General features: G+C 45.7%; 1 protein-coding gene across 1 annotated transcript in view; it reads right to left on the bottom strand.

Moving 5' to 3' along the window:
* Window positions 1–17,590, bottom strand: part of PLEKHA7 (pleckstrin homology domain containing A7) — a 235,597-nt gene that overhangs the window by 18,109 nt on the left and 199,898 nt on the right. The window contains 8 exon segments of the mRNA XM_073605996.1: window positions 867–1,067; window positions 1,174–1,259; window positions 5,152–5,269; window positions 7,304–7,510; window positions 11,438–11,670; window positions 12,070–12,178; window positions 15,534–15,635; window positions 16,176–16,325. Coding sequence (XP_073462097.1) covers window positions 867–1,067; window positions 1,174–1,259; window positions 5,152–5,269; window positions 7,304–7,510; window positions 11,438–11,670; window positions 12,070–12,178; window positions 15,534–15,635; window positions 16,176–16,325 — 1,206 coding nt within the window.

Genomic DNA, 17,590 nt, shown 5'->3' with positions numbered 1-17,590 from the left:
CCCCCCATGAGTGTCACACTGTGCCTGCCCTGGCACCACTAATGATGGAAGGTGGTATTTCCTGCCCCCCCCCCCCATGGGTTTATCTGCCCTGGCAGCGGTTATGAGGATGGCGTCCGGATGAAGTTACTGGATGGGTGGCGCGGCGATGTCATTAATGCACAGAGCAGCTACAATGAGGAGGAAGCCTGGTAGCAATGAGTATGACTGTTAGCAACTTCTTATAACAAATTAATATTTTCCATCAACATAAAAGAGAAGCGGAAGATGGAGAAGGAGGATGAGGAGCAGCTGGCGGGATGTTAGGGGGAGGGGTGGCGTTTCGTTACGTATGGAGACACAGCGCACTCGGGAAGAAGTCACTGCATGTATGCATAGCACCCTATAGAAGAAGACGCCAAGTCACATGACACAGGCGGCAGACATTGTTACCCCAGCCTTGCTCCATCCTTAGCGCCCTCTGCAGGTCACCGGGGGCATGACAATCCTGCCCATCTCCATTGTGCTGAAGCCGTATAACAAACAATATTCTTCTTATCCCCTCTATGATTATCCCAGAAACGTGCGGAGCGCCCCCACACAGCTTGTGCTTGTTAACAGTCTAGAAGCTGGGGATGTCAATGGAAATCGTTATTTTTGTTTTAATTTTTTTTCTTAGAAAAAATAACTATTTATCTTATAAATTCTACCCGGTTAGGTTTTGTCGGTCCAAGCAGCCGGTTACTCCCTGCAGCTAAGAAAGCGATGGATCTACTTCTAGATGAGATCGCTGGCACCATGCACGCTGCCGATAAAGTGCTCGCTATCAGATGCTATAGAAGAAATAAAAAAAGTCAGAGGAGGCTCCTCCCCTTGCGCTAACATACTGAGCTGATGTCTGCGGACACGGGCCGCGAGGCTGGGCGGCCGCTCGCTGGCGGCTTCTCTCCTTGGCTGAGCGTCCTCTTGCGTTCGCGTACGAGGGCTTTCTGGTGGCGCTTCATGCGCTGGAGCTGCTCTTCGGCGCTGATTTTACCTCTTTGGTTGTCGCCGGCGTAAAGGCGCTCAAAGGCACTTTTTGGTCTGTCCTGTCGGAGTGAAAAGAGAAACGACCACCGATGTGACGGAGAGAAAAAAAGGCAAACTTTCCCGGCGTCTCCGAGGAAGAAGCAGCCGAGCGTTTCATGGCGTTACCTTAGAAGTGTCGGTGCCCCTCCGTAACGTGACGTACGATGAGACCGAGGAGGACTGAGGGAGCCTGGAGGTCGATCCAGAGAAACCTGGAGGAGAAGATCGTGAGATACGGGAGATCACACTTCATAATAAACAACATGACTGCTCAGTACAATGTATAATAAACATGACTGCTCAGTACAATGTATAATAAACATGACTGCTCAGTACAATGTATAATATACATGACTGCTCAGTACAATGTATAATAAACATGACTGCTCAGTACAATGTATAATAAACATGACTGCTCAGTACAATGTATAATAAACATGACTGCTCAGTACAATGTACAGTGGGGGGAAAATAATGATTGTCTCCCCTGCAGATGGTGTAAGTTTTGCCCACTTACAAAGAAATGAAGGGTCTATAATTTTTATCATAGGTGTATTTTATATGATAGAGACAGAATATCAACCAAAAATCCAGAAAAAACATGATACAAATGTTATAAATGGAGTAAAATAAGTATTTGATCCCTGACCAACCAACAATAATTCTGCCCCCCACAGACTGGCTACAGTAGGTGCTCATGTGGTATATATATGGAGTATATAGAGAGTGTATATAGTATATATGGAGTATACACAGACACTATAGTAGGTGCTCATGTGGTACACAGATTAGTCCTGTCAATGTAAGAAGGTTCTCCTAACGACAACTCGTTATGTGTATAAAAGACACCTGTCCACAGAATCTCTTTCTTCCATTCAATCCTCATCATCATGGGGAAGACCAAAGATCTGTCAGAGGACGTCAGGGAGAAGATTGTAGACCTGCACAAGGCTGGAATGGGCTACAAGACCATCAGCAAGAAGCTTGGTGAGAAGGAGACAACTGTTGGAGCGATTATTCACAAATGGAAGAAATACAAAATAACCATCAATCGCCCTCGGTCTGGAGCTCCATGCAAGGTTTTGCCTCGTGGGGTGAGGATGGTCATGAGAAAAGTGAGGGATCAGCCCAGAACTACACGGGAGGAGCTTGTGAAGGATCTCAAGGCAGTTGGGACCACAGTCACCAAACAAACCATTGGTAACACAATACACCGCCATGGATTGAAATCCTGCAGCCCCCCGCAAGGTCCTCCTCCTCAGGAAGACACATCTACAGGTCCATCTGAAGTTTGCCAATGAACATCTAAATGATTCAGAGAAGAGAATCGGGAGAAAGTTCTGTGGTCAGATGAGACCAAAGTTGAGCTCTTTGGCATTAACTTGACTCGCCGTGTTTGGAGGAAGAAAAATGGTGACTATGACCCAAAGAACACCATCCCTACAGTCACACACCATCCCTACAGTCACACATCATCCCTACAGTCACACACCATCCCTACAGTCACACGGAGGTGGAAACATCATGATTTGGGGCTGTTTCAATGATAAAGGTACAGGCCAACTTTGCCATATTGAGGGGCCAATGGACGGGGCCATGTATTGTAAGATCTTGGATGAGAACCTTCTTCCCTCATCCAGAACACTGAAGATGGGTCATGGATGGGTCTTCCAGCATGACAATAACCCAAAACATACCACCAAGGCAACAAAAGAGTAACTCAAGAAGAAGCATATTAAGGTCATGGAGTGGCCTAGTCAGTTTTCAGACCTTAAGCCTATAGAGAATTTATGGAGGAGCTGAAACCAGAGTTGCCAAGAGACAGCCAAGAAACCTTAAGGATTTAGAGAATATCTGTAAAGAAGAGAGGACCAAAATCCCTCCTGAGTTGTGTGCAAACCTGATCACCAACTACAAGAAACGTCTGACCTCTGTGATCGCCAACAAGGGTTTCTCCACCAACTACTAAGTCATGTTTTGCTTGGGGATCAAATATTTATTTTACTCACTGAACTGCAACTTCATTTATAACATTTGTATTGTGTGATTTCTCTGGATTTTTGGTTGATATTCTGTCTCGATCATATAAAATACACCTATGATAAAAATTATAGACCCTTCATTTCTTTGTAATTGGGCAAAACTTACACAATCTGCAGGGGACGAAATGAGTATTTTCCCCTCTGTATAATAAACATGATTGCACAGTACAACGTACAATAAATTTGTCCAGGGCACGATAAATTTTAGGCGCTAGGTCGCCATGGCGACAAGAAAAAGAAATCCTGGCGCCTCAGCTGCAACCCAAATGCTTCCACACACCCCGTGTGCCCCTCCCTATGTATTCTGGGCTCCGCTTGCCCATCAGTGAGCCCGGGACCGGCATAGTGGGTGCCGCTGGGTAGAGAGAAGAGAGCGGACACACGTCTGTCTCCTCCCCATCATGTTGCTGACCCGGACGTGATGTGTGGGACGTCCCTTCTGGGTCCCCCTTGTTAGTTTCCCTGGCCATTAAGGCCAGTGTTCTGTCAAAAGAGCCAACTCGTCAAAATCTCCAACCACGTCACTTCCGGTGACTCTCCAGCAGCAGAAATTGGGGATTTTGACGAGTTATCTGTTTTCACAGAATACCGGCAGCGTATACACTCCGGTACACGCTATAATGAGTAAACATTGTTAGTCCGCCCACTAATAACCAACAACATGGAGGTGACAACTTTTTTCCTCCTTACCCGACGTTCTGTCAAAACAGCCAACTGGTTGTGTACCGGAGTGTATACGCTGTCGGTGTTCTGTAAAAACAACAAACTTGTTGAAATCTCCAATTACTGCTGCTGTAGAGTCACCGGAAGGGATGTGGTTGGAGATTTTGACAGAACAGTGGGAAAGAATGTAATACAGTGTGATGTACATTACATTACATTTAGTGGAACACAGGAGAGACAAGAATGTTTTTTCTTTAAATTGTAAAAAAAAATTAAAGTTACACTCAAGCACATAAACACCCCCCCCCCCCCCCCAAAAAAAATGTAACCCCCCCCAACTCCCACATAGAAACATAAACGCACGCATCGGGGCACCCACACCTGAAAACATCGACTCCGATACATGTTACATATCGCCATGCACGCTGGAATGAGAGCGGTCATTTTAGCACCAGACCTCCTTCGTAACGCCAAATTGATGACCTATAGGGGGCTTTTAAAGCATTGCCTATGGAAAATATAGGGTACTGAAGTTTGTCGCAATCAAGTATCAATTTACTCGGTGCAACCTCGGCTTTTATATTTTACAAAAAAATTGGGTAATTTATTGCGCCCCTTAAAATCAACTTTTATTTCTTTTACTGAAATTTAGTGTTTCCTAGACCTTTGTGGTAATATCGTGTGACATAAAAAACTGGAACTACCGCTATTTTATTCTCTAGGGTGTCTGCTTTCAGAAAATATATCATTTTGGGGGGGGGGGGGGTTATTTAACATTCAGGCCTAAAATTATTTTTTAAACGTGTGCAAAAAAAAAAATGCAAAAGCAGCTCTGGCAGCAAAAGGGTTAAAGCGGTAGTAAACTCTCATTTTTGATTTTTCTGACGTCACCGGCGCATGCGCTCCGAAGTAACCGAGTCTCCCACATGCATGCGTGGGAGTGACGTCATCGCGGCTCGTCCAATCAGGTGGCCGGAGACCCCCGAAGCGGGAAGGAAGACCGGGTGAAGATGGAAGCACCTGCGGTGGTGAGAGTGCGACGCTGGAGGGATAATGTGCTAGTATGCGGGACGTGCCTTGCAGGACACAAGACTTCACTACCGCTTTAAAAGGAGAAGTTCACCTTCGGGAACATGTTACATTGTTCCACCCGTAAGCTTTGTTAGTTAAAAAATAAAAACAAATGGCTCCCAACTTCTTTAGCTCCTAGATTCAAAGTAAATTTGTCAAGCCCTGAACTTGTCAGTAATACACTTTAGAACATGTAAAAGGTCTCTCCACCTTCAGACATCATTTAGCCCCACCCCTCCCCCGAGCTGGGATACAACATGGAGGTGACTGGGCATGCTGGGAATTGTAGTTCCCCTCCCTGTAGGGCGAACCTCACCACTCCTCTTACCTCTAGTAGGCAACGTTTGGTAACCAGAATCTGAGCCCAGGAAGCCGGATGGCGGGGAGGAGGAGTCACTGCTGAGATTGGCGAGTTCTGGTTCGCTGACATAAGTGCGCAGTTCTGCCTGTGACCACATAGGAGAAAGTCAGATAATAACAAAGTAAAAAAAAACAACAAGCTGCTTTATAAGGGCATCTGACACAGAAGGAATAGACACATTTTACAATCCCGCACCGATGTATGCACCCCAACCAGATCCCAGACCATCTGAATGAATCCCTGACAAACCCCCAACCAGATCCCAGACCATCTGAATGAATCCTGGATGAACCCTCAACAAGATCCCAGACCATCTAAATGAATCCCGGACGAACCCCCAACCAGATCCCAGACCATCTAAATGAATCCCGGGCGAATCCCCAACCAGATCCCAGACCATCTGAATGAATCCCTGACAAACCCCCAACCAGATCCCAGACCATCTGAATGAGTCCCGGACGAACCCCCAACCAGATCCCAGACCATCTGAATGAGTCCCGGACGAACCCCCAACCAGATCCCAGACCATCTGAATGAGTCCCGGACGAACCCCCAACCAGATCCCAGACCATCTGAATGAGTCCCGGACGAACCCCCAACCAGATCCCAGACCATCTGAATGAGTCCCGGACGAACCCCCAACCAGATCCCAGACCATCTGAATTAATCCTGGACGAACCCCCAACCAGATCCCAGACCATCTGAATGAATCCCGGCCAAACCCCTAACCAGATCCCAGACCATTTAAATGAATTCCAGATGAACCCCCAACCAGATCATCTGAATGAGTCCCGGATGAACCCCCGAACCTGGACCTCAACCCAACACCCAGCCAAACTCCAAACCAGCCTTCACATAGACTATTTGTCCGGACGTACTTACACTGTGACATTGCTTTTTAGAGGTGAGGTGAAGGGACGTTCTTGATATACCGTGTTTAAATTGAGTTTACATAATCTTTTTATTGAAATTTTTCGATACATTAAAATACATGTTTCTAACCCAATCCAATGAGTCCAGTTTCTGCCTAAGTAACCGATTGGTTACCTATCGTGGGAGCTTTACTCCCATTTAGGTTTAACCGTCCCCCTCTTCTCTCAACAGTGACAAGATGCCTGTACTGATCTCCCATCTAGAGGGATGCCGAGGCTCCAACACTGACAAGATGCCTGCACCGAGCTCCCACCTAGAGGGATGCCGAGGGTCCAACACTGACAAGATGCCTGCACTGATCTCCCATCTAGAGGGGTGCCGAGGCTCCAACACTGACAAGATGCCTGCACCGAGCTCCCACCTAGAGGGATGCCGAGGCTCCAACAGTGACAAGATGCCTGTACTGATCTCCCACCTAGAGGGATGCCGAGGGTCCAACACTGACAAGATGCCTGCACTGATCTCCCATCTAGAGGGATGCCGAGGCTCCAACACTGACAAGATGCCTGCACCGAGCTCCCATCTAGAGGGATGCCGAGGGTCCAACACTGACAAGATGCCTGCACCGAGCTCCCACCTAGAGGGATGCCGAGGGTCCAACACTGACAAGATGCCTGCACCGAGCTCCCACCTAGAGGGATGCCGAGGCTCCAACACTGACAAGATGCCTGCACTGATCTTACATAGTTACATAGTAGGTGAGGTTGAAAAAAGACACAAGTCCATCAAGTCCAACCTATGTGTGTGATTATGTGTCAGTATTACATTGTATATCCCTGTATGTTGTGGTCATTCAGGTGATTATCTAATAGTTTCTTGACACTATCGATGCTCCCCGCTGAGACCACCGCCTGTGGAAGGGAATTCCACATCCTTGCCGCTCTTACAGTAAAAGCTCCCATCTAGAGGGGTGCCGAGGCTCCAACACTGACAAGATGCCTGCACTGATCTCCCATCTAGAGGGGTGCCGAGGCTGCAACATCGACAAGATGCCTCCACCGAGCTCCCATCTAGAGGGATGCAGAGGATGCAGTATAAAAAAATTCAGTGTAAGCCCCTCCTCATTATCTTCTTAGGAGAGAAGCACATGTGACCTGGGGGGGGGGGGGGGGGTCATTCTGCACATGGCCGGTCACCTTCCCCCCTTCTATGGTAATTTGTTCATAGCCGGAGTGGAAGCACTTACCCTGTAGTCTCCATTGACGCCCTGCCCCATCTCCCGATCCCTCTTCCTCTCATCAGACTGCCTCTTTAAGCCCCGCACCGACGTATGTCTGATGACAGATGATTCCCGTGGGGGAGGAGGTAGGGCTGGCGGGGGAGGGATGTTCGGGGGAAGGTCATCTGGACTGTACATGTCCGGCAGGGGAGGTCGTGGAGGGACGCCATCATCCTGGAAATATATGAGACACACTTAAAGGGAAACTCCATCCCCAATCAGAAAAAATACAAATAATAAAAATAATAAACAGTTCAAATAAAACACAAATTTTGTTAAAAATACATAACTGGTACTCTAGTCTGTTCATCATTTACTGTGAATAAAACTTTCAATTAAATCTGCAGATATCAGACTTCAATCTGCCTATAAATTCTACAAACAGGACATCAGTGCTCGGGTTCTGGATGGAGTCCCCATCCCCCGACTCCTGTATCTGGCTTCCTTCTGTCCCCACAAGACTTCTCAGAAATTAGAAATAAAAAGAGCCACACAAAAAACGAAGAATACGGCATCCACCATGTGATTACATTAAAAAGCAGACTCTCCCGCTGAGGTCAGAACACTGGAACGGCCCACCTCCATATCTACAGAAGGGATCAGAAATGAGCTTTGGTAGAATCCTTCAAATATACAGAGATGAGGGGAGGGGAATTTTATTTCTCAGCCAGTGGCTGCGTTCCTCTCATCCTCTAAAAACATTTGAACGCGATGCACATGACCAGCCAATCAGCAGCCTGGACTTTGATGAGGTCATCTGCTACTTTTGGTCGGCCCCCAAGGAACAGAGGACACAGAAGGGAGATGGGGAAAAGTATATTATTACTATGTAAGACGTGTGTTATATACATACTAATACAATGTATCATACATTCTGTATTATTATAATACATTGTATCATTATATATAGATATATCTATCGATAGATAGATAGATAGATAGATAGATAGATAGATAGATAGATTAGATAGATAGAAAGCTGCCAGAGCGGTCCTTTCCTTTTCAAATCTATGCTCTGTAGTTCCATTTTCATAGGGACAGGGACCCTCACTATTATAATATATATATTTTATTTTTTTACATTGTATTATATACTGTAAATTATAGTATTATTTTTATTACTCTTTTAATATATAGCAAAAACTGAACCGATCTAAAAGATACACCCTCCAACAGAGATCAGAACACTGCGCAACAGATCAGTACAAAAATAGTAGTAATAATGTAAAATTCTGCTCGTATTTCCTCATCAAAACACTCGGATTGTCACTTCCGTCACTCCCGGTGGTACGACGCGTTTCGTCATACCGACTTCGTACTGGGAAGTCGGTATGAGGAATCTCATCGAGACGTGGCTGTACGGCAACCAGATGTGACGATCGCGTACCACCGGAAGTAACGTTCCAAGTGTTTTGATGAGGAAATAGGAGTGGAACTTGAAATTTTACATGCTCGCCGCTAACTTTTGATATCTCTGGCATCCTACCTGATACCAATGCGATTATTTCACCACCTTCTGTGGTGCACGACCATTAGGCCGGTGATGTAAGATATGTTTGTGTAATAAACTTTTTAAACGGTATCACACTATTTGGAGTTTACTTTCTCCACATACTACGATTATCTTTGGATCATCATCTATGGGCACATCGTTGTAATCTGATTTGCTGACTGCTCTTTTTGCAATATTAGCTGGTGAGTGTACATCTGACTGGGGAAGTGGGACCACGTATATTCACACGGTGTGGTGACAGCTGGATATTCGATATTATAAAATCTGAATGTGAAGTTGCTCATGGACTAGTAATGGACTAGCAAATACTTTTATGCATTCCTGTGCACTCTTTCACTGAGGGGTTCTCTGTCTTATTGAGTGTTTTTTGTTCCTAAGCGCTACTTTGTACCTCCGTTTTATATATATCTACTTATAGGTAGGCATGAGCTTCGAGTTCGAGTCGAACATCGGCTGTTCGCCAGTTCGCTGAACATCGAACAATTTGGGGTGTTCGCGGCAAATTCGAAAGCCGCGGAACACCCTTTAAAAGTCTATGGGAGAAATCAAAAGTGCTAATTTTAAAGGCTTATATGCAATTTATTGTCATAAAAAGTGTTTGGGGACCCGGGTCCTGCCCCAGGGGACATGGATCAATGCAAAAAAAAGTTTTTAAAAGGGCCGTTTTTTCAGGAGCAGTGATTTTATTAATGCTTAACCACTTCAATACCGGGGGGCACTTAGACACCTTCCTGCCCAGACCAATTTTCAGCTTTCAGCGCTGTCGCAGTCTGAATGACAATTTCGCGGTCATCCAACATTGTACCCAAACTAAGTTTTTATCATTTTGTTCCCACAAAGAGAGCTTTCTTTTGGTGGTATTTCATCACCTCTGTGGTTTTTATTTTTTGCTAAACAAATAAAAAAGACCAAAAATTTTTTTAAAAATAAAAGTTTTGCTTTTGTTTCTGTTAAAAAAATTTGTAAATAAGTAAGTTTTCTCTTTCACTGATGGGCACTGATAAGGCGGCACTGACAGGCACTGATACGACGGCACCGATGAGGTGGCACCAATGAGCGGGCACTAATGATGGGCACTGATATGCAGCACTGATGGGCATTGATAGGCGGCACTGATGGGCACTCATGGGTGGCACTGGTGGGCACTGATAGGCGACACTGGGCACTGAAAGGCAGCACTGCTGGGCACTGATACGTGGCACTGATAGGGATCCCTGGTGGCACTGGCAGTGGTAGGCATTGGAGTGGGCACTGATTGGCAGCTGCCTGGGCACATAGTGGTATTTCCCTGGGGGTCTAGGGGGCATATCTGGTGGTCCAGTGTGGATGGCTTCCCTGGTGGTCTTGGAGCGGCTTCCCTGGTGGTCCTGGGAGGGATCCAAGGGGGGGCTGTGCTGATAAACAATCAGCACAGACCCCCCCCGTCAGGAGAGCAGCCGATCGGCTCTCCTCTACTCGCGTCTGTCAGACGCGAGTGAGGAAAAGCCGATTACCAGCTCTTCCTATTTACATTGTGATCAGCCGTGATTAGACACGGCTGATCACCTAGATCGGTGTTGCAGGGTGGCCCCCTTACCATTTCACACAGGGGGAGGGCCGGGATCTGGGGGTCACCTTGTTAAAGGGGGCTTCCAGATTCCGATAAGCCCCCCCGCCCGCAGACCCCCACAACCACCGGGCAAGGGTTGTGGGGATGAGGCCCTTGTCCCCATCAACATGGGGGCAAGGTGTTTTGGGGGGCTACCCCAAAGCACCCTCCCAATGTTGAGGACATGTGGCCTGGTACGGTTCAGGAGGGGGTGGCGCTCTCTCATCCCCCCCCTCTTTTCCTGCGGTCTGCCAGGTTGCGTGCTCGGATAAGGGTCTGGTATGGGTTTTTGGGGGGACCCCACGCCGTTTTTTTTTTTTTAATTTTGGTTTGGGGTTCCCCTGTGGGGAATTCCCATGCCGTTTTTATCAATGAACTTTTATGTGTCGGACCGGCAAGTCATTAATAGCCGCGAGTAGTTTTAAATGACTTTTTTTCCTTTGAAATGTCATTTTGCTGTCAGACTGCTGTAAACACAGGAAACATGCGCCCCTTTACAGGCATACTATAGACACCTCCCAGGTACGAAATTTTAAGGAATATTACACTTTTATTGTTTCACTTTAAGCATTATTAAAATCACTGCTTCCGAAAAAACGGCCGTTTTTAAAACTTTTTTTTGCATTGATCCATGTCCCCTGGGGCAGGACCCAGGTCCCCAAACACTTTTTATGACAATAACTTGCATATAAGCCTTTAAAATTAGCACTTTTGATTATTCATGTTCGTGTCCCATAGACTTTAATGGTGTTCGTGTGTTCGAACAAATTTTTTGCCTGTTCGCATGTTCTGGTGCGAACCGAACCGGGGGGGTGTTTGGCTCATCCCTACTTATAGGTAATAATGTTTTAATATATATATTGTACTATTATTATACATTGTATCATATATTTATATATAGTATTATTAGATCTATTGTATATAGAAAATCATGCCGGAATTGTATCCCAGGCGGTCAGAGTGGCTCCTCTTTTCCCATCCCCCGTTATGCCTTACTCACGAGCTTTGGTGGTGACGGCGCTCGGGTTGGCGACTGAAGGCGCAGTTCTGGTTTCTGCGGCTGGGACTGCGACCTGCTCTGGGTGTACGGCTGATGGTAAGGCCCCGCCTCCAGCGTCTGCATCACAAGACTGGGCTGGTTCTGAGAAGAGACGGATTTACTGCGAACGGAGGTAAACGCCGTACTTCCGGAAGGCACGAATGTGGAGGAAATCAAAGGCACCGTTTTTCTTTCTGCAAGAGAGAATTTCACACACTTAGCGGACCGCCCTGAGCCCGGCTCCGCCCATAATAGTTAATAGGACGCTCCACTCACTAATGGCAATTATCTCGCTGACATTTAGCTGAGTAGACAGTATAGAGTTTAATGATTGTGTATACAGTAATGAAAATATGGGACAGCAATCTGTGGATTCTCTCTTCATTGGTCAGCTGTACAGGCAGTAAGGTCAGCATTCCGACTAAACAGATAAAAATCAATCTCCGTATCTCCCCTCCCCCTTTAGTAAAACGGATTCAGCTCAGCCAAATCAGAATATCCTAATGCAGTCTGAGGTATCAGCATTCCCCGTCGTATCGCCCTCCTAGGCAGTAGCGCAGTGAACATGGCAGGGGTGGAGTCGGGGATCTTACCTGGATTTTTTAACGACTCCACCAGCACTTTATAGTTCAATTTATTGGAGCTGAGACCGGCCGTGACGTCCTCGATCCTCCACAGATCCTTCTGCAGCTGCGTCCGGTCCTGGAGAACAACGAAGAAGAAATATTGTGTGATGTCATTTAGAGCTGCACGATTCTGGCTAAAATGAGAATCACCATTTTTTTGCTTAGAAGATCGATCACGATTCTCTCACAATTCTCGCGGCGTAACATCATCTTTCACATTAAAACAAAAAAAATAAAAAATTGGGCTGACTTTACTGTTTCGTTTTTGTTTTTTTTTCATTGAAGTGTATTTTTTTCTCAAAAAATTGCATTTGAAAGATGGCTGGGCAAATACAGTGCGACATTAAAATATTGCAGCAATTGTCATTTTATTCCCCAGGGTCTCTGCTAAACTATATATAATGTTTGGGGGTTCCAAGTAATTTTCTAGCAAAAAATATTGATTTTAACTTAAGAAAGAAGTGTCAGAAAAAGATTTAGACTTAAACTTCCTGCATTTACACGTTGTTTAAAAACTTGGCAGACTGCCAGATTATTTTTTCACACAGAAGTTCTATCCCTTTGATCTAAGAAGGAAGCTTAGTTACAATGTTGCAAGTTAAAAACTTTTCTTTTGATAGCCGAGTGAGCAGAAAAGTTTCTCCACTTGTTATAGGAAAGAATCGGCAAAATCTGCAGGAGAGATCGTCGGGGGGGGGGGGGGGGGGGTGTTGAATCGAGATCACGATTTTTTTAACGATTAATTGTGCAGCTCTAATGTCATTGCAGTATGATGTGTATGAGGAGCGAGAACACAAATCCCCGGTATAACGTGTATGAGGAGCGAGAACACAAATCCCCGGTATGATGTGTATGAGGAGCGAGAACACAAATCCCCGGTATGATGTGTATGAGGAGTGAGAACACAAATCCCTGGTATAACGTGTATGAGGAGCGAGAACACAAATCCCCGGTATGATGTGTATGAGGAGCGAGAACACAAATCCCCGGTATAACGTATATGAGGAGAGAGAACACAAATCCCCGGTATAACGTGTATGAGGAGTGAGAACACAAATCCCCGGTATAATGTGTATGAGGAGCGAGAACACAAATCCCCGGTATGATGTGTATGAGGAGTGAGAACACAAATCCCCGGTATAACGTGTATGAGGAGTGAGAACACAAATCCCCGGTATAATGTGTATGAGGAGCGAGAACACAAATCCCCGGTATGATGTGTATGAGGAGTGAGAACACAAATCCCCGGTATAACGTGTATGAGGAGTGAGAACACAAATCCCCGGTATAACGTGTATGAGGAGTGAGAACACAAATCCCCGGTATAATGTGTATGAGGAGCGAGAACACAAATCCCCGGTATAACGTGTATGAGGAGTGAGAACACAAATCCCCGGTATAACGTGTATGAGGAACGAGAACACAAATCCCCGGTATAACGTGTATGAGGAGTGAGAACACAAATCCCCGGTATAACGTGTATGAGGAGCGAGAACACAAATCCCTGGTATAACGTGTATGAGGAGTGAGAACACAAATCCCCGGTATAACGTGTATGAGGAGTGAGAACACAAATCCCTGGTATAACGTGTATGAGGAGTGAGAACACAAATCCCCGGTATAACGTGTATGAGGTGTGAGAACACAAATCCCCGGTATAACGTGTATGAGGAGTGAGAACACAAATCCCCGGTATAACGTGTATGAGGAGTGAGAACACAAATCCCTGGTATAACGTGTATGAGGAGTGAGAACACAAATCCCCGGTATAATGTGTATGAGGAGTGAGAACACAAATCCCCGGTATAACGTGTATGAGGAGCGAGAACACAAATCCCCCGGTATAACGTGTATGAGGAGCGAGAACACAAATCCCCCGGTATAACGTGTATGAGGAGCGAGAACACAAATCCAGAACTGATCGAGGTTCACAATCTGCAGATCGATGTTCCCCATCTGACTGCTGGGAGAGGGCACAGGTGCGCGCTCCTAACTGCCAGCCTGCAGTGTCTTTATAGAGCCCCCCATCCCCCGGTATCACACACACATTTGTGCTCATAAGTTTACATACCCTGGCAGAATTTATGATTTCTTGGCCATTTTTCGGAGAATATGAAATGATAACACAAAGACTTTTCTCTCACTCATGGTTAGTGTTTGGCTGAAGCCATTTATTATCAATCAGCTGTGTTTACTCTTTTTATATCATAATGACAACAAAAACTACCCAAATGACCCTGATCAAAAGTCTACATACCCCAGTTCTTAATACCGTGTATTGCCCCTTTACCATCAATGACGGCTTGAAGTCTTTTGTGGTATTTGTGGATGAGGCTCTTTATCTTCTCAGATGGTTCCTCTTGGCACAAAGTCCTCCAGCAGAAAGCCACAACCGCCAGGAAAATTGTTCAGGATGCAAAGAAAACCCCACAAATAACTTCAGGTGAAATACAGGACTCTCTGAAAACATGGGGTGTGGCTGTTTGAAGATGCACAATAAGGAGACACTTGAAGAAAGATGGGCTGCATGGTCAAGTCACCAGAAGAAAGTCATTACTACACAAATGCCACAAAGTATCCGCTTACAATACGCCAAACAGCACAGAGACAAGCCTCAAACCTTCTGCCACAAAGTCATTTGGAGTGATGAGACCAAAATTGAGCTTTTTGGCCACAACCATAAACACTACATTTGGAGAGGAGTCAACAAGGCCTATGATGAAAGGTCCACCATCCCTACTGTGAAACACGGCGGTGAATCGCTGATGTCAAAATTGATGGCAAGATGAATGCAGTATCTTATCAAACAAATACTGGAGGAACATTTGCATTCATCGGCCAGGAAGCTGCGCATGGAAAGTACTTGGACATTCCAACATGACAATGATCCAAAACACAAGGCCAAGTCCACCTGTCATTGGCTACAGCAGAATAAAGTGAAGGTTCTGGAGTGGCCATCTCAGTCTCCTGACCTCAATATCATTGAGCCCCTCTGGGGAGAACTCAAACGTGCCGTTCATGGAAGACAACCCAAGAATTTACAGGAACTGGAGGCTTTTTACCAAGAGGAACCATCTGAGAAGATAAAGAGCCTCATCCACAAATACCACAAAAGACTTCAAGCTGTCATTGATGGTAAAGGGGGCAATACACGGTATGAAGAACTGGGGTATGTAAACTTTTGATCAGGGTCATTTGGGTAGTTTTTGTTGTTATTATGATATTAAAAGAGTAAATACAGATGATTGATAATAAATGGCTTCAGCCAAACACTGACCATGAGTGAGAGAAAAGATTTTGTGTTATCATTCATATTCTCTGAAAAATGGCCAAGAAATCATAAATCCTGCCAGGGTATGTAAACTTATGAGCACAGCTGTATATTGGGGGGAAGGGTCAGCTGACCGCGGTGATCGGCGATATGACGTCACCTGAGATGAGGGCGAGCGGTTCATCTGTTCCTGTAACATTTGTCTCAGCCGGATGACGTCACTCTCCAGCCTCAGATATTCGTTCCACGAGTTCTCCATATCCTGTGCGGGGAAACAAAATACATCCGTGTGAGAATGTGGAACTGTCTGTGCCGCCCCAAAACAGCCAATCAGACGCCAGAGGAGGGAACAGGATTATCTGATTGGTAGCTCAGTGACAACAGACAGTTCTTATTGCAGGACCTCAAATCCAGGAAATACAAGAGAGCAGAGAGATCACCTCATCAGTCTGCTGCTCATTCCTCATTGTCCAATCAGCAGCCTTGACCAAGAGGTTACACTGGAGGCCAGTGACCCGGCTGTTCTGTCTGGCAGGGGTATCTGGATCACAAAACTGGCCAAACAGAAAGTCTTTGAGAGATACCAGCGTTCCCGTTCTGTGCATTCCGCTGTTTTCCCGGAGTCTAAGGCCCGCCTAGAAGTCAAATGTCTGAACCAATCATTATCCCAAATTTCTATGACTGATGAGGTCACGTGATCTCCCAGAATCAGCTACATGAGGACATTCCAGTCCACAGGAACATCAATCATTGGACACCACAGTCAGTAGGGGGCGCTCCAATACACACAATGAACACATACCGTGGAGACCTTCGACATCTCCGCTCGGATCTGCACCAAATCCTCCTGTAGGAGGCGCTGCTGGTAAGAGATCTTCTCCGTGTGCTGCGGCTGGTCCTTGTACTGGTCCATCTGTCTGTGCAGAACCTCCAGAACCGTCTCCAGCTTGTCCTGAGGGAACCAGGTTTGTTTAGGAACACATCATATGGAAAGTATAAAATCACCAATGTAAGGGGCATTCCTCTATATAACAAAGCTGTATATATAAAGTATTCATACCCCTTGACATTTCCCACATGTTGTCATGTTACAACCAAAAACATAAATGTATTTTATTGGGATTTTATGTGATAGACCAACACAAAGTGTCACATAATTGTGAAGTGGAAGGAAAATGATAAATGATACAAATAAATATGTGAAAAGTGTGGGGGGGGGGGGGCATTTGTATGGCGCCCCCTTTACTCTGATACCCCTAACTAAAATCTAGGGGAACCAATTGCCTTCAGAAGTCACCTAATTAGTAAATAGAGTCCACCTGTGTGTCATTTCATCTCAGTATAAATACAGCTGTTCTGTGAAGCCCTCAGAGGTTTGTTAGAGAACCTTAGTGAACAAACAGCATCATGAAGGCCAAGGAACACACCAGACAGGTCAGGGATAAAGTTGTGGAGAAGTATAAAGCAGGGTTAGGTTATAAAAAAAATCTCCCAAGCTTTGATCATCTCACGGAGCTCTGTTCAATCCATCATCGGAAAATGGAAAGAGTATGGCACAACTGCAAACCTACCAAGACATGGCCGTCCACCTAAACTGACCGGCCGGGCAAGGAGAGCATTCATCAGAGAAGAGCCAAGAGGTCCATGGTAACTCTGGAGGAGCTGCAGAGATCCACAGCTCAGGTGGGAGAATCTGTCCACAGGACAACTATTAGTCGTGTTCTCCACAAATCTGCCCTTTATGGAAGAGTGACAAGAAGAAAGACATTGGTGAAAGAAAGTCATAAGAAGTCCTGTTTGTAGTTTGTGAGAAGCCATGTGGAGGACACAGCAAACATGTGGAAGAAGGTGATCTGGTCAGAGGAGACCAAAATTCAACTTTATGGCCTAAAAGCAAAACGCTATGTGTGGGGAAAACTAACACTGCCCATCACCCTGAACACACCATCCCCACCGTGAAACATGGTGGCGGCATCATGTGGTGGGGATGGTTTTCTTCAGCAGGGACAGGGAAGCTGGTCAGAGTTGATGGGAAGATGGATGGAGACAAATACAGGACAATCTTAGAAGAAAACCTGTTAGAATCTACAAAAGACTTAAGACTGGGGCGGAGGTTCACCTTCCAGCAGGACAACGACCCGAAACATCCAGCCAGAGCTACAATGGAATGGTTTAGATCAAAGCATATTCATGTGTTAGAATGGCCCAGTCACAGTC

This window comes from Aquarana catesbeiana, linkage group LG11 (assembly GCF_042186555.1).
Source record: "Aquarana catesbeiana isolate 2022-GZ linkage group LG11, ASM4218655v1, whole genome shotgun sequence".
NCBI classification, from domain to species: Eukaryota; Metazoa; Chordata; class Amphibia; order Anura; family Ranidae; genus Aquarana; species Aquarana catesbeiana.
This window is presented reverse-complemented; position numbering and strand designations above follow the sequence as displayed.